Here is a 21512-nt window from a genome sequence, read left to right as displayed (position 1 = left end):
AGCCATTTGTCTGAAATGGTATAGGGTTTCCTGCCTGAGCAAGGGGTTGGACTAGAAGATCTCCAAGGCCCCTTCCGATTTTGCTATTCCGTTCTGTTATTTTGCAGGCTGTCCACTAATAAATGACTTCCTTCCTTCCTTCCTTCCTTCCTTCCTTCCTTCCTTCCTTCCTTCCTTCCTTCCTTCCTTCCTTCCTTTCTTCCTTCTCGGAAGGAAGATAAGCCAAAACCAGCCAATTTGTGTGTGTGTGGGGGGGGCATACATATGTTTTCGAGCAAAAGCATGCAGATTCAACCACTAGTAAAAAGAGAACAACTAATGGACAAAACATACAGGGCTGGATTAGGAGGAGGCATGGATGGACAGTTGAAGGCCCCTCATCATGACATCACGGAGAAGATGCCCGTGTTCCTTGCCTCTCACAACTTCTGTGACACTGCCCTCTTGTGGGTCTTGCAAGTTGTGTTTAAGTAGAGTGTGACCAAAACACCGGGGCAAAATCTCACCCCTCTCTTAACTTCCCTGACCTCCGTCAGTCTCACTGCAGTTTAGTATTTATTTAGTGTCTTTTTTTCTCTCTTTTAAACAGAAAGGAAGTGGAAAACGTACCCCATTGTGTGTTTAGGGTAGAGTTGCAGCTTGCAGTGTGAAGGACGGACAGCTCGGCCACAGGAAAACGAAATGAAAACTGGAAAGAACGTTCAAAGGAAACTTTCCCAGTTTTTAAATGTTTCTCGATGGTGTTCAAGTGGCACGAATGAAGGACAGCGCCACAAACAAGGGCACTGCACGATTTTGTGTGTTTATTACATCCCACCTTTATTATTTTAACAAATAGCTCAAGGCAGGGAGAATATCCAACACATCTTCTGCCTCCTATTTTCTCCACAACGAAAAATCCTGGGATGTGGGTTGGGCTGAGAGAGAGGGACTGGCCCAAAGTCACTCAATCAGTGTTCATGCCTAAGGCAGGACTAGAACTCACCGTCTCCTGGTGACTGGTCCAAAGTCACCCAATCAGCTTTCATGCCTAAGGCAGGACTAAAACTCACCGTCTCCTGGTGACTGGTCCAAAGTCACCCAATCAGCTTTCATGCCTAAGGCAGGACTAGAACTCACCGTCTCCTGGTGATTGGTCCAAAGTCACCCAATCAGCTTTCATGCCTAAGGCAGGACTAGAACTCACCGTCTTCTGGTGATTGGCCCAAAGTCACCCAGCTGGCTTTCATGCCTAAGGCAGGACTAGAACTCACCGTCTCCTGGTGATTGGTCCACAGTCACCCAATCAGCATTCATGCCTAAGGCAGGACTAGAACTCACCGTCTCCTGGTGATTGGTCCACAGTCACTCAATCAGCGTTCATGCCTAAGATGGTACTAGAACTCACCGTCTCCTGGTGACTGGCCCAAAGTCACCCAATCCGCGTTCATGCCTAAAGCAGGACTAGAACTCACCGTCTCCTGGTGATTGGTCCACAGTCACTCAATCAGCGTTCATGCCTAAGACGGTACTAGAACTCACCGTCTCCTGGTGACTGGCCCAAAGTCACCCAATCAGCATTCATGCCTAAAGCAGGACTAGAACTCACCGTCTCCTGGTGATTGGCCCCAAGTCACTCAATCAGCGTTCATGCCTAAGACAGAACTAGAACTCACTGTCTCCTGGTGACTGGCCCAAAGTCACCCAATCCGCGTTCATGCCTAAGAAGGTACTAGAACTCACAAACTCCCACTTTCTAGCCCCACGCCTTAACCTAAGCCAGACCCAACTGGCTCCTGAGCATGATGAAAGATTTTTCAAGTTAGAAAGACAACAAAACCACTGTCCCCCCCTTTTTTTTTTGTCTTCTTAGCTGCCTGGCTTAGAGAGCATCTTCTCCACCCACCCTCCTTCTTTTGGAGAGATATAGGATTAGGAAAGATTTATTTAATTGCATTAGCTTACTATACATGGGGGAGGTTGGGAAGAACCAGAACGAGGAAGGGAAGGAGGGATGCGTTCCAATTTGGGGTTATCAATCAATGGACCCTTATCCGAAGGACTAGGCAGATAAATACCCATGTTTTATTCTCTCCCACCAACCTTTCCCCGGCTATTATTTTCCAGGGAAGCGATAGAGAGAGAGAAAGAAACAGAAAACCAAGAAGACTCCGTGTTATCTCTCCTCTACAGAACTTCTAAACACAGACTAATTTGTCTTCTCTGCTTATTCTTCCAAGCCACCTTCCTATCTCCCTCCCAAGAGATGAATCCAGCACACGCAGCTCCTAGGTACAGCTGGCGGCTAGACAGATAATTGCCCAGAGCTTCATTTTTTATTTTAAAAAAAAAATGGCAAATAATCTTTCGTCCCTACACCGAGGAAATGGAAAAGAGGAGAAGAAGAAGAAAGAAAGAAAGAAAGCGTTAGAAACTTTTTTTTCCACTTCCGCAGGAGGAAGGGTGACGGCCAGTTTGGTCGGGTGGTTTAGGCATTGGGCTGGGAAGTGGGAGACAGTGAGTTCTAGTCCCATCTTAAGCATGAAAGCCAGCTGAGTGATTTGGGGGAAATCACCAGGAGACAAGGAGAAAGCCAGCTCCTCCTCCTCCTCCTCCTCCTCCTCCTCCTCCTCCTCCTCCTCCTCCTATCCCTCTTCCTCCTCCAAAAATATTTCAAACTCCAAACATGGATATCCTACCTAGCCTTAAAACCCTGATCGGCAAATGGACACAAGAGAGATGATCTATTTGGCAAAGAAAGAGAAAGAGAGAGAGAGAGAGAGAGAGAGAGAGAGAGAGAGAGAGAGAGGGAGGGAGGGAGGGAGGGAGGGAGGGAGGGAGGGAGGGAGGGGGGGAGGGAGGGNAAGAAGGAAGGAAGGAAAAAGAAAGAAAGAAAGAAAGAAAGAAAGAAAGAAAGAAAGAAAGAAAGAAAGAGAAGGAAAGGAAAGGAAAGGAAAGGAAGGAAGGAAGGAAGGAAGGAAGGAAGGAAGGAAGGAAGGAAGGAAGGAAGGAAAGAAAGAAGACTAAGATTTTTGTTTGTTTCTTCAAAATGTCAGATGCTGAAAAAGCTACAAAATCCATCATGCTCTATTTGTTTGCTTCTTCTCAGAAGCCACAAGCTGGGTGAAGATCTAAGGAAGGGAACATGTGCGAGGGAAGGGAAAGTCTTAATCAATTGCAGGGACCGATTGCTTGAGGTAAGTCCAGATGTGGACAATGCAAACAGCCCAGGATGTTAAATAACATTTATGGAATTTGCACAAGAGGGGATGAAAGAGGTTTACTCAACTCCCAAACTTGGCCTTTGGGTTGTGTTACCCAAAGAAGGGATGGAGGAGCAGGATTGGGGGAAGGCACAACTCAGCCTGCACGTGTCTGCCTGACAGGCAACTTCAAAACACAACCTCTCCCTGGAATTGTCGACAGCTTCAACAGCTTCCAAGGAGAGATGTTTCCTTTCAAGAAGTGGAGAAGAAAATAAGTTGCAAGAGAGACACTCAGGGAAGTGGAGGTGGTGGAAGGAGGCGAGCAATAATCTGAAAGAGAAATGGGTTGGCCTGATCTTTGTGTAGATCAGAACGTCACACTGTGGGGTTTTTTGGTTTTTTTTGATCCTACAGCCTGGATCGTGAAAGCAAGGACCTTGTCCTATTTTTGAGCGTGGGTTCCTGAGGGTAGGAGCTTCAACGCCTAGAACCTGCAGAAAAATTAGGTCGTTCCATCACAGGTTAGTGGCCCTTTGCCTCTTCTGCTGATGCTCGCTCAGAAGTTATCTTATTCAACCATTTGAGTTGAGCGTTGGACAAAACACTTTCCACACAGAAGGTCCCATGTTTCACCTTCAGCTTCTCCTCTTCACCCAAGGGTGCTTTTTCCCAAAGGCAACTGGACTTTCTTGGGTTCTGCTGGAAGACGTTTCACTTCTCATCCAAGAAGCTTCTTCAGTTCTGAATGTCCAGGCAAAAACCAAGAGAAGCCAGTTGCTTTTTGGGAGAAGCACCTGGGGGACAACCACAACCTGGATGACTGAGAATCTCCATGGACATCTCTTCTTCAGATGATTTTGGGTGTCCATGCTGAAAAAAGACAGGAACCGGAAATCTGGAGTGGACCAAGACGTTCTCCTACCTGAAGACAAGAAGGTGGCTTTCCTAATTTATGGGCAACTCAACTGCTTCAGCCTTTGAACACTTGACATTCTTCATTGAAGCTAAAGGTAGAAGGAGAACTCAGTGGATGAAAGGGAGGCTCTGTCCCATAGAAGTCAATTTCCTCAATGTCTATGGAGGTTCTCCGTCATCCAGGTCATGGTGGTCCCAAAGGTGCTTTTTCAGGAGGCATCTGGACTTCCTTGTTTTTATTTGAAGACGTTTTGCTTCTCATCCAAGAAGCTTCTTCAGCTCTGACTAGATGGTGGGGAATGGAAGGATTTATACTCCTTGCAGACTGCTGGTCATCTGCAGTCCTTTAGAGAGTCATTGAGGCCACTTGGAGGTTTACCTGTGTCCTCAGGGTCACCTGAGTGGTGCAAATGGAAAACATTCTGCAGCCAAGAAGGCTCCACACCCATTTGCACCACTCATCCAAGAAACCTCCAAGTGGCCTCAATGACTCTCTAAAAGGATGCAAATGACCAGCGGTCTGCAAGGAATATCAATCCTTCCATTCCCCACCATCCAGTCAGAGCTGAAGAAGCTTCTTGGATGAGAAGCGAAACATCTTCAAAGGAAAAACAAGGAAGTCCAGTGGCCTCCTGAAAAAAAAAACCCACCTTTGGGACAGTTAATTTCCTCCTATTGTCAAAGGACCGCTTAAACTTGCCCAACCCATTGACGAAGGAAGGACCAATACACCTAATACAGACTTACCTCCTTTAAACCAGGGTTTGGAGTGATTAAAATAGGAACTGGTCTTCTAATCAACTTCCAACAATCGTCTGGATCTCTCCTTTCAAATGCCAGAAGACCAGAATTGTGCATTCTGTCTCCCAAAAGCGTTTGACCCCACAACAGACATGACTCTTTGGCCAGTAGGGAATCTTAAAAATGTATGGACTCCTGAGTTAGAATCAACTGCGTGATGGGAACTGTAGTCCCAAGACACAAGAAGATAGCCTCCGCCGCGCCCTCAAGACATGGCTTTTTCAACAAGCGGGACTGACCTAGGGTGAATTTTAAATAGGGAAAATTTTTTTAAAGATTTTAATAATGACACAGCCATAAATATATTTGGTTTTTAATTGGTTTTATAGGGGAAATGTTTTTTGTGTTGTTTTTTTTTTTTTTTAATATGCTGTGAGCCGCCCTGAGTCCCGTGGGGAGAAGGGCGGCATAGAAGTTGGAAAAATAAATAAATAAATAAATAAATAAAATAAAAATCCTGTTGTATTTAACGTTTACGTTCTGCTGAGAATCTTAGTCACCAGGACACTGTGTTTTGCCTTCAAATTCTTGGGGTTATTGCCACCCAGACTTTGTATTGCTAGACGCAGCACAATGTTCATTTTTACACAAAGGAGAACTGTTGCCTCATTTCCCCTGCTAACAATCCCTCCCTCCCTCCATGTCTGAAGGTTGAGTCACGGCAACTGGACCAAACTTTGTTAATCTGAATTGCTCATCCAAGCGACTTCATCAGTCACTGCAAAAACAGTTAGGCAGAAAGTCAAAGAAATGGAATGTACCAACACTTGCTTCAGGGGTTTCCACACCAACTTCAGGGGTTTCTTCCGCCCCCCATATGGCTTGCAGTTGATTTTGCAAGAGTTGGTACATTCCAATGACCCTCAGACTCTCTTCCTAACTAATGAAGTTGCTTGGATGAGCAACGAAACATTTCAGGTTAACAAAGTTTGATCCCAGTTACCATGATTCAACCTTTAGGTTCCTTTGGCCCAGGTTATTGAGTCTTCCTTGAGTTGCTTCCCTCCATCCTTGTCTTCCCTTTTGCTTACTTGTACAATCCATCAGGTTCCAAGCATTTGAAAATGACCGAGTACATTTCTTGACCGTCTTGGCTGTCCCCGTGAGTTCTCCCGGCAGCAACGCAGGCGGTCCCAAGGCCGGACAGCAAATCATCCGCAAAGCTCAAGGACTCTCCTGTGGATCCAAAACAAAAGACAAAAACGACAAACGAGAGACACCGCTCAGTGCATTGATTCAACAGAGGCGTTTAAAATAGCAAAATTGAAGGAGGAGATGCTTTTTTTCCCCCTCCAGATTGCACCCCTGCCTCGCAAATGCGCACAGCCTGGCTTTCTGCAGTTTGCAATCTGGTCCTTATCAGTTGGATGGTTCCGTAATTGGTGGGCTGGCAAGGATCTGAATCCTTGGCATCTTGCCATTCCCGTAGCTGGAATGTAGGAATCGGTTTCCCGATGACCAAGTTGACTAGAGGGACCTAATGCTAAATTGGAAAACCCAATAACAATCAGAATAGAGCAGGAAGGGACCTTGGGGGGTCTTCTAATCCAACCCCCTGCTCAAGCAGGAGACCCTATACCCTATACCAGGGGTCTTCAAACTTGGCCCTTTTATGACTTGTGGACTTCAACTCCCAGAATTCCTCAGCCAGTCATGCTGAGGAGTTGAAGTCCACAAATCTGGCTAAGGAATTCTGGGAGTTGAAGTCTACAAGTAGCCAAGGTTGGAGACTTAATTCCAAGAATTCCTCAGCCTGACTTGTGAACTTCAACTCCCAGAATTCCTCAGCCAGCACGCCTGGCTGAGGAATTCTGGAAGTTGAAGTCCACAAGTCATAAAAGGGACAAGTTTGAAGACCCCTGCCCTATACCATTCCATACAAAGCGTTGTCCAATCTCGTCTTAAAATCCTCCAGTGATGAAGCACCCACAACATCTGAAGGCAAAAGTCATTCCACTGGTTTATTGTCCTCACTGTCAAGACATTCCTCCTTAGTTCTAGGTTGCTTCTCTCCTTGAATTGTTTCCATCCATTGCTTCTTGTCCTGCCTTCTGGTGCTTTGGAAAATTAGTTGCCCCCCCCCCCCGTCTTTTGTGGCAGCCCCTCAAATACTGGAAGATGCTCTCATGTCACCCCTAGTCTTCCTTTTCTCTAGATTAGCCATCCCCAAATCCTGCAACCATTCTTCATATGTTTTAGTCTCCAGCCCCTTAATCATCTTAGCTGCTCTTCTCTGCCCCCCCCCTTTTTTTTTCAAAGTCTCAACATCTTTTTTTGTAAGGCGGTGACCAAAACTGGATGCAGTATTCCGGGTGTGGCCTTACTAAGATTTTACAAAGCGGTACTAATACTTCACGTGATTTTGACTCTATGCCTCTTGTTTATACAACCCAGGATTGTTTTAGCTTCTTTTTTCGGCTTCCTACATGCCCACTGGAAAGGACGAGCTTGTGTGGAAGGAAAGCAGAAGCAACCCATCATCTATAGAAGGACTGGATGCTTGAGAGAGAGCGAGAGAAAATAATAATAATAATAAATAGTTGTAATAAATGGGAATCCTAGAAAGAAGACGAAGAAGGGAGAAGCTATCAATTCCGCGCATCGTTTCGGCCAGATAAAGGATCTTTCTTTCGATAATTCCTTTCTCTTTCAAACTGTTTTTCATTTGCAGCTGTAGAAGGCTCCGGGTGATCTTGGCACGATCTGGGGGTTAGAAATGAAGTCAGCGAGGCTGGCTGGCTGGGTGGGTGGGGGTGAGGAGCAGCAAAGGAAGATGAGACATTAATCTCCCTTACCTATCCCTCTCTTTGCCCCCCACCCCTGCAAAAAAAATACCATTTTATCTCCTTTCGCTTTGTCTGTCTTTGAAGCACAGGGCTGAAGGAAGATCAGTTCCTATTCCACCTCCTCTGGCTGAACATAATGGAAACAAGGAGCAACGGCTTGCCTGGATAAATAAATATATAGTCTTAGATCTGGCACAGCCATGATCAAATTCCAGCCCCAATGGAGCCGTAATGGAGAACAGGCACAGACTTGTACCAGGGGGGTCTCCATTCGCTCTTCGTTTTTGAGGACAGGAAAACAGGAGTGGGATCGTTAGGAGGCACACACACAGACACACACAGATACACACACACACACACACACACAAAAACAAATGACTTGGAGGAAGACAACCTTTTATAACTGCTTCCCTCCCATCCCTGCCCACCAAATTTGCCAACGGAGGTAGCGGTAATGAGAGGAAAGTGAGCTAGGAAGCGTTTCCATTTGAAGCCCGTCTTTTGGTTTCTCCTGCTTCTTTGTTCAGGAAACACCTGGAGCTGGGAGGTCAATAAAAATAGGTCCCATATGATGTGTGTCGTGGCACAGTCCCCCCCCCTTTCCAGGTTTGTACCTCGAGATGTCAAGATCAAAGGGGGTGGGGGTGGGGGGGAGAGAGGTGGTCCCAGCGATGGGGAGGCCAGGAGGCTGTAGAACATCAACAATCTTGACCCACTGGAGGCCTCCTCACAGTAGCGTGGGGCCCATCCCAACTTAGACAAGTAAAAAAAAAAACCTCAAGGAGAATAACCTTGGTGAGAGAGGGGACAAATTCAAATCTCAAGGAAGGAAGGAAGGAAGGAAGGAAGGAAGGAAGGAAGGAAGGAAGGAAGGAAGGAAGGAAGGAAGGAAGGAAGGGACAGAGAAAAAAGAAAGAGCGAGAAAGGAAGATAGCAAGACAGAAAAAGGAAGGAAGGAAGAAATAAAAGAAGGGAAAGAGAGAGAAAGAAAGAGAGAAAGAGAGAGAGAGAAGAGAGGGGGAGAAAAAAGGAAGAAAAAACAGAGAGAGAGAGAGAGAGGGAGGGAGAGGAAAGAGAGGGAGAGAGAGAGGAAAGAGAGAGAGAAAGAAAGAGAGAAAGAAACAGAGAGAGAAGAGAGGGGGAGAAAGAAGGAAGAAAGAAACAGAGAGAGAGAGGGGGGGAGAGGAAAGAGAGGGAGAGAGAGGGAGGAAAGAGAGAGGGAGAGAGAAAGAGAGAGAGAGAGAGAGAGAGAGAGAGAGAGAGAGAGAGAGAAAGAAAGAAAGAAAGAAAGAAAGAAAGAAAGAAAGAAAGAAAGAAAGAAAGAAAGAAAGAAAGAAAAAAAAAAGCTGGGCCTAAATGTTCAGCCCACTCACAATTCCCCCAGAAGGAGAAGACAGTCATTAGGATCAGCTATTATTCCCTATCACTGCGGGGGGGGGGGGGGGGCTCCTTTCATTCCTCCAGGATTTTGCATTCCTTCCCCATCTTGTCCATCTCCTCTTGGTACTTAAATACCTAGATGTTTTATTTCACTCCTGTTTTTGCCATAAAAAAACAAAAAAGCGGGTCTTCAAAGCAATGTGAAAAACAGGGGCTCAAGTTAGCAACGCACACGGACCCCCCCCCTAGAGAAGGAACATCTTTTTCCCCCTCTCAGGCATGAGAGTCTAAAAAAAAAAAGAGAGAGAGGGGTGGGTGGGGGGAAACCCACCCACAACCCACCCACCCTTCCCCTTCGGTTTGATCCTTCTCTCCGTGGTTTATTCGATCCGGGCTCTTAGTCTTGAATTCAAGTCAAGAAAATACTCCGTTCCGATTATTCGGGAGATTTCAAAGGGAAGTGGGGAGGGGGGCCCCTGTTTTGGGGGGGTCCGGGGGGTGTAAATCAAGGTGTTTGCTGGCAGAAAGCAGGGGTGATAAAAGAGTCAGGGCTGTAGGCTACATAGAAATAGTCCCAACTCTGGCTTCAACTCTCCTTTTCTTTGGAAGGGGGGTGGTGGTGGTAAAAGAGGGGGAACCCCCCCTCCCCATAAAGGGAGTGACAGCGAAATGCCAGCAAATATTGCAGCGGATCTTATTGGTAATGAAATATGGGGGGTGGGTGGGGGTGGGGAAAACTGGGGGGGGGGGAGAAGGCGAGCTGCTGTGCCTGTGTTTTGGGGAGACCGCTCAAATGGATGGCACTGTTCTTTTATCCGATTTGGAAGGGAAGGAGACAGCACAGCTGGTTTGTGAATTAAAACCGAACCCAATAAATCAAGCCCATCAGAGTCATCAAAAGGGCCCGTTCTCTCTCTCTCTCTCTCTCTCTCTCTCCCCCCACCAGTCATCAAAAAGGCCCCATCTCTCTCTCCCTTCTCCCTCTCCTCCTTCTTTCTCTCTTCCTCCCTTTCTCTCTTCCTTTTCTCTCTCTCTCCCCCCATCAGTCATCAAAAAGGCCCCATCTCTCTCTCTTCCTTCTCCCTCTCCTCCTTCTTTCTCTCTTCCTCCCTTTCTCTCTTCCTTCTCTCTCTCTCTCCCCATCAGTCATCAAAAAGGCCCCATCTCTCTCTCTTCCTTCTCCCTCTCCTCTCTTCCTTCTCTCTTCCTTCTCCCTCGCTTCTTTCTTTCTCCCTTTCTCTCTTCCTTCTTTCTCTCTTCTCCCTCTCCTCTTTCTTCTCCCTCACTTCTTTCTCTCTTCCTCCCTCTCTTCCTTCTCTTTTTCTCTTCCTTCTCCCTTGTTTCTTCTCCTTCTCTTCCTTCCTCTTCTCTTCCTTCTCTTTTCTCCCTCTCCCTCTCTTCTTTCTCTCTCTTCTTTCTCTCTTCCTTCTCTCTCTCTTCCTTCTCTCTCTCTCTCCCCCCCATCAGTCATCAAAAAGGCCCCATCTCTCTCTCTCTTCCTTCTCCCTCTCCTCTCTTCCTTCTCTCTTCCTTCTACCTCGCTTCTTTCTCTCTTCCTCCCTTTCTCTCTTCCTTCTTTCTCTCTTCTCCCTCTCACTTCTTTCTCTCTTCCTCCCTCTCTTCCTTCTCTTTTTCTCTTCCTTCTCCCTTTGTTTCTTCTCCTTCTCTTCCTTCCTCTTCTCTTCCTTCTCTTTTCTCCCTCTCCCTCTCTTCTTTCTCTCTCTTCTTTCTCTCTCTTCTTTCTCTCTTCCTTCTCTCTCTCTTCCTTCTCTCTCTCTCTCTCTCTCCTCCCCCCTCTCTCTTCCTTCGCTGTCAACTGCAAACTAGAGGTAGACCAAAGCTGTAGCTTGCTATATCCAAAAAAAGGCTGGAAGGAACTAAATTAAACCAGGTCATTTAAAAAAAAATCTACATGTTTTAGAGAAAGAAAAACTGACAAGAGGGACAAGCCAAGTTAGCAATCCAAGCTATGTGGGAGAAAGGGGAATTCCTTCCATCAAAGATGATATTTTTATTTAAGTATGCATTTCTCTCCATCTGAAAGCTGGCCAACCCATCTTACTGAATGGTTAAAAAAAAGAAGAAGAAGAAGATTGCCATAAATAAGCACAAGCCACAGAAAAGAAAGGGAGAGGGGAAGGGTAACAAGACAAGATGAGAACTTGAGACACCAGCAGCCTCTAAACTTTTGTGTCCCTTATTCGTGGCTTCCTATCAAATGTGGGCGTTTTATGAGGGTACACCTGGAAAAGGTTAGGTCCACACGTGACGGTCCAATAAAACTGATTTAAGTCAAGGACTACTCCCAAAGGTGCTTTATTCAGGAGGCAACTGGACTTTCTTGTTTTTTACTTTGAAGACGTTTCGCTTCTCATCCAAGAAGCTTCTTCATCTCTGACTAGATGATGGAGAAATGGTCATTTGCGTGCTTTTAGAGAGTCGTTGAAGCCACTTGGAGGTTTACCTGTGTCCTCAGAGTCACCTGAGTAGTGCAAATATGTGTGGAGCCTTCTTGGCTGCAGGATGTTTTCCATTTGCACTGCTCAGGTGACCCTGAGGACACAGGTAAACCTCCAAGTGGCTTCAATGACTCTCTAAAAGACTGCAAATGACCAGCGGTCTGCAAGGAGTATAAATCTTCCCATTCCCCACCATTCAGTCAGAGCTGAAGAAGCTGCTTGGATGAGAAGCGAAACGTCTTCAAAGAAAAACAAGAAAGTCCAGTTGCCTCATGAAAAAAAAAAAAAAAAAAAAGCATCTTTGGGACAACCCTGACCTGGATGACTGAGAATCTCCACAGAAATCAAGGTCAACTTGTATTTGCACTGGGCCCTTCTTATCTGGAATCCTAAAGTCGTAGAGAAAGGAATGAAGTTGGTAGGAAGAGAAAAAGGAGATGACAGATCAAAATGTTGTATGACAGATCAAAATGTAGCACCTTTCTTGTTAAAACAATGGGCTGAGCAAATGTAAGACCAAACTTGGAATCCTGCATCCAGTTTTGATCGCCACGATATAAAAAAAAGATGCCAAGACTCTAAAAAGAGCGCAGAGAAGAGTAACAAAGATGATCCGGGGACTGGAGGCTAAAAACATATGAGGAACAGTTGCAGGAATTGGGTATGTCTAGTTTAATGAAGAGAAGGACTAGGGGAGACATGATAGCAGTTTTCTGATATTTGAGAGGCTGCCACAAGCGTCAACCTTTTCTCCAAAGCCTCTGAAGACAGGACAAGAAGCAACGGATGGAAACTAATCAAGGAGAGAAGCAACCTAGAACTAAGGAGAAACTTCCTGATAATGAGAACAATTAACCAGTGGAACAGCTTGCCACCAGAAATTGTGCTCCATCACTGGAAATTTTTAAGAAGAGACTAGATAGTCACTTGTCTGATATAGGTTCTCCTGCTTGAGCAGGGGGCTGGACTAGAAGATCTCCAAGGTCCCTTCCAGCTCTATTCTATTCGAAATGGAATAGGATCTCCTGCTTGAGGAGGGAGTTGGGCTAGAAGACCTCCAAAAGAGAAAGAAAGAGAGAGAGAGAGAGAGAGAGAGAGAGAGAGAGAGAGAGAGAGAGAGAGAGAGAGAGAGAGAGAGAGAGAGAGAGAGAGAGAGAGAGACGCACAAAAAAGCTTCAGATCCTTTGCTTCTTATCTTGCCTGGCCCTCCCACAGCTGCTTAAAATTAAGCTGGAATTTTGTTTTTCTGTCAAGTGAATTTGGACGGGCGGTAAATCCTTTCCTGCCGTGGCTGCAGCCCCTTTCCAGAGCGATCCTGTAAGAGACTTGATTTAAGGGAGGCCCTTTGGCCCGGACGGTTTCCGAGTCCCAGACCCAGCTTGCCAAGAGGGTCTTTGCCGAGTTGCAGACAAAAGGGGCCTGCCGGCCTGACCCTCGGCGGGAGGGCAGAGGAGGGCCAAAGAGGACTCTCACCCCCCCTCCCCAAGCTACGTCTACGGCAGTGAACTTCCATTTACCAAGATGAAAGAAGAGACGTGACCTCTGTAGCCGAGCCGATGCCAGCCCTTGGCTTTGAGGGGGCTGCAGAGTTGACAGGGGAGATCGTCCCGGGAGCCAGGAGAACGGAGTTCTTGAGATGGAAGACATTTACCTCCCTCTGTTGAAAGGAAGCCCGAAGCTTCCCTTGGACTCAGTCCCTGCTTCGTGCAGGTAGACGGGGAATCGAGTTTCTCTTGAGGAGTTGGCTTTCAGCGCTCAAAGCGGTTGAGCAACAGCTGTTCTCACCGCTCTCCTTTTCTCGCCGGTGGGCTGAACACCCACCCTGCCTGTCCAACACACCAACCACGAGTCCATTCTCAAGGCCTAGGGTGGACCTCTGCCAGGGGAGCCGAGCTGCAACAACGCATCCAAGGTCTGCATTTGGATCCTGGATGGGCGTTCCATCCCAGCCCAGCGTTGTGTGTGTGTTTTGCCCCGGCCAACAGCTTGTCCATTAGGAAAGGCAGAGCTGCCTTCAAGTCATGGGGCCCACATCAACTGGAGATGGACTCAGTACTTTGGGCCTTCAAATCGGCAGGCGGTTGCGTAATGCCCAGGACAGGAGTCTGCCAAGTTGGCAAACTTTTAAGACTGGTGCACTTCCAACTCCCAGAATTCCCCAACCAGCCAGCTAGGAATTCTGGAAGTCGAGGTCCACAAGTCTTAACATTGCTAAATGCGGAGACCCTGACCTAGAAGGTACTTCTCTGGAATGTACCCCCTTCTAAAGAGTTACTCATTGAAGAGATGGAGACTCCGGGGTGCCCCACAGGTAAGCAGTTCCAGAGTCGGCTCTCTTGACGAGAACGTCCCACGTTCAAAGGCTCAAGGGTTCATGCTAGGTGAAAGCATCCTGGCCCAGGACGGTGATGATCACAGGTGACAGGAATTGTCCTGGAAACCTCAAAAGACACGGTGGGGAGCCATCTCTCCAATTTGCCCCCAACTCCTCCACCAATGGGCTTCGTTTGCGGGAGAGGTGGAAAAAGAAGAAGTGGTGTAGGAAGCCTAGCCCTTGGGATTGATTCAATATTTATGACCCTGCTTATCCATCGGTTGACTTCTTTGCTTGTCGCTTGGCCCATCCTTGGTGTGTCAACACCCTCACCACTCCGTTCCAGTCCATTGCTTCCTATCCTTCCAGATCAGGACAGCTAACAGTGTGTCCTTGAGTGATCCTCCCTCCCCCAAGGCTGCTGCCCCTCCCCTCCGCCCCCCCCCCCCACTCCAAACAGCCAAAGAAAACCAATGTGCTATATTTGTTTTCTCCAAAGGAAGCCAGGAATTATTCCCGCAAGACTCGGTTTAGCTTCAAGAAGCCGTGTCTGTGCGTGTCTCGAAGTTTGCCTCTGGAGGCGTATCTGCTGGAGGCGCTGCTTCTAGTGTCTTTCCTTTTCCTGGAGGGATGGTAACAATATTGGGCATAAGAAAAAAGAAAGAAAGAGAAGGAGACACAGAGAGACGGGTAGGAGGGTGCAGCCAGGAGAGGAAGGAAGCGGCTGTTGTGGTGCTTTGGCTAGAAATGGCTCTTCCTGCTCTTCTGGTGAACTACATGTTACACTGCTGCACTGCAGGCCTGACTCAAGAAGGACTGGGATTATGGAGGCAGGGAGGGAGGAAGGAAGGAAAGAAGAAAAAGAGAAAGGGAGGGAGGGAGGGAGGGAGGAGAGGAAAGGGAGGAAGGAAGGAGAGGAAAGGGGGAAGGAAAGAGAAGGGAGGAAGAAAGGAAGGAAAAAAGGAAGGAAGGAAAAGAGAAAGGGAAGGAGGGAGGGAGGAAGGAGAGGAAGGAGGAAGGAAAGAGAAGAAAGGGAGGGAGGGAGGAAGGAAGGAAGGGAGGAAGGAAGGAAGGGAGGGAGGAAAACAGGGAGGAAAGGAGGGAGGAAGAAAAAGTGAAAGAGGGAGGGGGGAGGAAGGAGAGGAAGGGGAAGGAAAGAGAAGAAAGGGAGGGAGTGAGGAAGGAAGGAAGGGAACAAGGAAGGGGAAGGAAGGGAGAGAGGAAGGAAGGGGAAGGAAGGGAGGGAGGAAAGCAGGGAGGAAAGAAGGAAGGAAGAAAAAGTGAAAGAGAGGGAGGGAGGGAGGAAGGAGAGAAAGGGGGAAGGAAAGAGAAGGAAGGAAGGAAGGAAGGAAGGAAGGAAGGAAGGAAGGAAGGAAGGAAGGAAGGAAAAGAGAAAGGGAAGGAGGGAGGGAGGAAGGAAAGGGAAGAAGGAAAGAGGAAAGGAGGGAAGGAAAGAAAAAAGGGAGGAAGGAAAGAAGGAAGGGGAAAGAAGGAAGGAGAGGAAAGGGAGGAAGGAAAGAGAGGAAAGGAGGGAAGGAAAGAGAAGGGAAGAAGGAAGGAAGGAAGGAAGGAAGGAAGGAAGGAAGGAGAGAAGGAAGGGGAAGGGAGGGAGGAAGGAAGGGAGAGAGGAAGGGAGGAAGGAAGAAAGGGGAAGGAAGGAAAAGAGGAAGGAAAGGAGGGAGGAAGGAAGGAAGGGAGTAAAAGAGGAAGGGAGGGAGAACATGAGGGGTTCAGCGTGGCCAAACCACCTGACATAGATTTGATCCTCCCTAGATCTTCAGACTGAAAGTTAAATTGGTTAAATACAAACTTGGAAACTTTGGTAAGAGTTGGGCATGGCTGCTCCTAGGAACGAAGGGAAAAAGAATCTGCCAGGGAAAGGAACAATTCTTCCACGGTTTCCTAAGACCAGGAAACCCCCAGGACAAGCAGGGGGCAAGCAAGAAGGAGCTAAGACAGCTGCGCCATAACGCATGGGGTTTTTTTTATCCCCCTCAAACCGCCCTGACTAATGCGCGCTAGATTAGCAAAGCGATTAAGGAAAGGCCCATTTAATTCGAGTCAGATTGGCGAGGATAAGCCTCCACCTCTCCTCCCTCTCTCGCTCACTTCAAGGTGCCTCCCATTGGATTGTTGTTGTTGTTGTTGTTATCCTGCAACTTTCCTTCCTGGAGGTGTGTGAAGCAGGCCGGCTTTGGCGCCAAGGAGGGTCAAACCGGATTGGAAATTCAACCCGATCCGATTTATAAACTCGGCACCAAACCCCCCCAAAAGGGTTTTCTGCTGAAGATCCCAAACGCTTTGAACCGCTTGGCGTCCGACCTCTTGACTCTAAATGATTCCGACGAGCAGAACGCGCTGAGGCTGTGCCTGATTTCACTCGAGAGCCTCCACGCTTCGCACCCGCCCTGGCACCAAGGCTGCTTTCTCCCCTCCCGTGTCGAATTGGACCCAGGTTGGGGTTCAGCCTAAGCCAAACCTTCTCCTTCCCCAGCCACGTTGCGCAATCGTGGAGAGAGACAGACACCGGTTCAGGTCCCAGAAATCTGGACGAGGGGAGGGGAGGACCTGGACTCAAAGGAGGTCCTCGGCTGGAATGGCTCCAGTGCTTTGGAACGGCCTTTCTGAGTTCCTCAATTTGATTTCCAGGAGGCCAGCAAAGCCCTTTTCTTTCAGCGCCTCTTTGCCTGGGCTGCTACAGGAGATGAGTTGGGGGCTGGCGTGGCTAACGCAACCGAATGTAGCTTTTACTGCATGCGGCACAGTACCCACTTCCTTCTAGCACTGATGATGTTACCTAGTTGGGTAATGAAATGTCTGCAAGAGAACCACCACGCTCAGAGAGCACCAAGGACCCCACAGTCCTCCTCCTCCTCCTGTTCCATTCCACACAACCCATTCCTTTCTAGCACTGATGATGTTGCCTAGTTGGGTAATGAAACGTCTGCAAGAAAAGCACCCAGCTCCTCCTCCTCCTCCTCCTCCTCCTCCTCCTCCTCCTCCTCCTCCTCTTCTTCTTCTTCTTCTTCTTCTTCTTCTTCTTCTTCTTCTTCTTCTTCTTCTTCTTCTTCTTCTTCTTCTTCTTCTTTTCTTCTTTCTCCTCCTCCTCCTCCTCCTCCTTCTTCTTCTTTCTTCTTTCTCCTAATCCTCCCTTTCATCTATCTTCTCCTTATCTGTCTATCTCTCCTCTTCCTCCTCTCTTCCTCCTCCTCATCTATCTCCTCCTCCTCATCTATCTATCTATCCATCCATCCATCCATCCATCCATCCATCCATCTTCTAATCTCTATCTATCTGAGCCATCGTAGCAATTAGTTGCTTGTTTGGAGAGGGTGTCATAATTAGGAGAAGCTTCTGGTTATGATTTTAAAGATTGGGAAGGGGTTTATCTATCTATCTATCTATCTATCTATCTATCTATCTATCTCCTCCACCGCCACAGCCACCACAACAACAACCCCCCCTTTCTTCTAGCACTGATGATGTTCCCTACTTGGGACATGAAACGTCTTCAAGAAAACAACCAACCTGAGAGAGCATCAAGGAACCCACAGCTGCCTCCTCCTCCTCCTCCTCTCCACAAACTCCACACCTTTTCTAGCACTGATGACGTTCCCTAGTTGGGTCATGAAACGTCTTCAAGAAAACCACCAAGCTCAGAGAGCACCCAGGACCCCACAGTCATTGTCCTCCTCCTCCTCCTCCTCCTCCTCCTCCTCCTCCTCCTCCTCCTCTCTCTCTCTCTGCATACCCCTCTCCCTTCTAGCACAGATGATGTTCCCTAGTTGGGTCATGAAACATCTGCAAGAAAACCACCAAGCTCAGAGAGCATCAAGGACTCCACAAATGTTCTCTTCTATTGATAGTATTGGGATTAGGGGAGGATACCAATATTTCTACTAAGTAAATCTGCAAGCCTGAACTCACCTTAGTTATAGGGAGTATTATTTCTAGAATTTTCCAGCAAGCACAACCATTGTCCTTCCATTTTGGAGGGGTGGGGGGGAAACCACAATATAGTACCACCTTGCCTCGGTTCTGGCTGCTAACTATGGCGATAGCCTCCGTCGTTAAAAATAGGGGGTGTCAACAATGGGTAGCTGAGCTGTCGCCGTGGGTGAAATTGTGGCTGTGTTTAGGGACAACTTCCCCACTTGAAGAGGTGCATGTAAGACTCAAAACTGACTGCATATATCCAAGAAAACAGATTACCAAATAAGCAACTGGGAATGAAAAGGTGCTTTCATGCTGTGCCCAATTTTTTTTTTTTACTACTCTTCTTGCATCTGATATAAAATAAATTGTTTTTTTGGTCTGTGTTTTTTTTTTCTTCCTTTACCCTGCAAAGGAGAGACAGAATTTATGATTTATACATCTGGGTGGTCTGACGTTTTCTTATACCATTCCGAATTATATTAAAATAAAATTAAAAAAGTCTGAAGGAAGGTTGGGTGGCTGAGTTAGGCAGCTTGTGCAATGTGCAATGTGGGCTTCACATAACATGCCAAGAAATATTAACCATAGGTCGTAGAATAATAGGGCTGGAGGGGACCTTGGAGGTCTTCTAGTCCAACCCCCTGCTTAAGCAGGAGATCTTACACCATCCTGGAAAAAATGGCGGTCCAGCCTCTTCTTAAAAAGCCTCCAGTGATGGAGCATCCACAACTTCTGGAGGCAAGCAGTTCCACTGGTCAATTGTTCTCACTGTCAGACAATTTCTCCTTAATTTTAGGTTGCTTCTGGTCCTTGATTTATTTCCACCCGTTGCTTCTTGTCCTGCCTTCAGGTGCTTTGAAGAATAGGTTGACCCCCCCTCTTCTCTGTGGCAGCCCCTCAAATATTGGAACATGCTATCATGTCACATCCTCCCCCCCCAGTCCTTCTCTTCCTTACATTAGACAAATCTAGTTCCCTCAATGGTTGTATGGTTGTATGGTTTACCCTCCAGACCTCTGATCACCTTTGTTGCCCTTCTCTGCACTCTTTCTAAGGTCTCAACATCTTTTTAAACTTTTTTTTAAAATTAAATCATGGTTTACAAGCTGATGGCTTGCAAACGCTCCTGGTTAAAGGCGTTGTGTGGTTAGCGACAAAGAGGATCAGGGGACCGGAAGCTAAAACAGATAAAGAACAGTTGCAAAAATTTGAGTCTGTCCAGTTTAAGAAAAAGAAGGACTAGGGGTGATTTGGTAACTATCTTCCAATATCTCAGGGGCTGCCCCAAAGAAGAGGGAGTCAAAGCACCTGAAGGCAGGACAAGAAACTAATCAAGGAGAGAAGCAACCTAGAACTAAGGAGAAATTTCCTGACAGCGAGAACAATTAACCAGTGGAACGACTTGCCTCCAGAAGTTGTGGGTGCTCCAACACTGGAGGTTTTAAAGGAGAGACAGGACAACCATTTGTACCAAATGATATAAGGTCTTCTGCTTGAGCAGGGGGTTGGACTAGAAGACCTCCAAGGTCCCTTCCAACTCTCTTATTCTGTGCATTGTCTCCAGAAGTTGTGAGTGCTCCATCGCTGGAGGTTTTCAAGAAGAGATTGGACCACCATTTGTCTGAAATGGTATAGGCGGGTCTCCTGGCTTGAGCAAGGGGTTGGACTAGAAGACCTCCAAGGTCCCTTCTAACTCTTGTTATTCTGCTACGGCGTTAAATGCTTCCTTCAGGTCAACGTCACCTTGAAACATCCCTTCGCCTCTGAGAGGGGCCTTGTTGGCTTGACTCTGTGGGTGCCCCGTTGCCTTTATCCTTGTTATCTTTCCTATACATATTCCCACCCCCCGAAAAAAAAAAAAAAACCACACACACACAAGAGGGACAGAGCAAAATGGTTCAAGACACACTTGGCTTGCAAAGCTCAGAGACCCAGGGAGAAATGTATGGAAAGAGGCTGCGGGGAGAAGAAACGGAGAGACCCAGACGGGGCCTCCTGTAACTTCTCAGCCAAGGGAAGAAATGGCACGGCTATATTGCGCAGGGTCAACAGCTATTTTGCATGGGAAAGGAAGAAGAATTGAGGAACAGGATAGGAGGCCAGGGGACGGGAAAAGAGAGCGGGAAAAAAGAGCGTTCGCATGTTCCCAAGCCTGAAATCAGGAAAAGAACCCCGTGGTTGAATGGACCTTCAGTGGACAGCTTCAGTGGCCCAAACTCCTGCTTCTTATCTCCCCGATGTTTTCTTCTCCTGGAAAAGTCCCCTGGTTTCCCAGCCTCATTCTTTTGAATGCTTTAGGAATTCTGCAGAGTTTCTTCTGCTGGTGTGTGTGTGTGTTTTGTTTCTTTATTAAAAAAAAATAAATGGGCCTGACAATTTCAACAGGGCAGGAGGGGAAAATGTCTCCCTGCTACCTCTTTCTCCATTGGGATGGGGCAATGTTCTCCAAGGTCCATACGGGACAGAACAGATATATTTTTTTGGGGGGGGGTGAAGGGGGTCTTCTAGGACAGGATAAAAGAGGAGCAAACTTTTGCTGCTGTTTTAAGACAACGTGGCATTGGATTTATCCTGGCACCTTCATCCCAGGATCATCGCAAAGGTGTCCTTTTTTTTTCTTTTTCCAAAAGGCAACGGGATTTCCTTGGGATTGTTTTTTTTTTTTCCCCAGCAAGAATCTTCTTGGATGAGAAGTGAAATGTCTTCAAAAGAAAAACGACAGCAACAAGAAAGTCCAGTTGCTTTTTGGAAAAAGCACCTTTGAGACAACCATGATCTGGATGATGGAGAATCTCCATAGACTTTCATGCCAGGATCCAAACTTACTAATCTAGTTTAGTCAGACTTGTCCAGTTTAATGAAGAGAAGGACGAGGGGGGACATGATAGCAGTCTTCCAATATCTCAGGGGCTGCCCCAAAGAAGAGGGAGTCAAGCTATTCTCCAAAGCATCTGAAGGCAGGACAAGAAGCAATGGATGGAAACTCATCAAGGAGAGAAGCAACCTGGAACTAAGGAGAAACTTCCTGACAATGAGAACAATTAACCAGTGGAACAACCTGCCTCTAGAAGCGGCGAATGCTCCAACACTGGAGGTTTTTAAGAAGAGACTGGACAGCCATTTGTCCGAAATTGAGCAGGGGGTTATTATTATTATTATTATTATTATTATTATTATTATTATTATTATTGTTGTTGTTGTTGTTGTTGTTGTTGTTGTTGTTGTTGTTGTTGTTGTTGTTACCTCCCCCATTTTATGGAATACATTGTGTTCCTCCAAGAAAAGTCCCATTTTGGCAATGCATTCATTCATTTTCTTTCCAATTAACCAGTGGAACGGCTTGCCTCCAGAAATTATGGGTGCTCCATCACTGGAGGTTTTTAAGAAAAGATTCAGACAATCACTTGTCTGAGACGGTATAGTTTCTCCTGCTTGAGCAGGGGGCTGGACTAGAAGACCTCCAAGGTCCCTTCCAATTCTGCTATTCTATTCTATTCTATTCTATTCTATTCTATTCTATTCTATTCTATTCTATTCTATTATTATTATTATATTTAAATTTATATGCCGCCCTTCTCCCCATGGGACTCAGGGCGGCTCACAGCATAATAAAACATTGTACAAAAAAATTTTTCCCCTGCTAAAAACCAATTAAAATCCAAATATTGGTAGCTGTGGCTCTTTAAAATTGTTTAAAAATTGTCCCTATTTAAAACTCACCTTAGGTCAGGCCCGC

The 21512-nt window shown here is 46.8% G+C and overlaps 1 protein-coding gene across 1 annotated transcript in view; it reads right to left on the bottom strand.

Moving 5' to 3' along the window:
* The window catches only part of ASTN2 (astrotactin 2), a 208859-nt gene that overhangs the window by 11348 nt on the left and 175999 nt on the right, over positions 1–21512 (bottom strand). The window contains exon 20 of the mRNA XM_015817424.2: positions 5933–6077. Coding sequence (XP_015672910.2) covers positions 5933–6077 — 145 coding nt within the window. The remainder of the gene's footprint in view (positions 1–5932; positions 6078–21512) is intronic.

The sequence above is a fragment of the Protobothrops mucrosquamatus genome, unplaced genomic scaffold, assembly GCF_001527695.2.
Source record: "Protobothrops mucrosquamatus isolate PMUCROS unplaced genomic scaffold, P.Mucros_1.0 scaffold587, whole genome shotgun sequence".
In the NCBI taxonomy this organism is placed as follows: domain Eukaryota; kingdom Metazoa; phylum Chordata; class Lepidosauria; order Squamata; family Viperidae; genus Protobothrops; species Protobothrops mucrosquamatus.
Note: the sequence above shows the minus strand (reverse complement) of the source record. Positions and strands in the feature narration are given on the sequence as shown.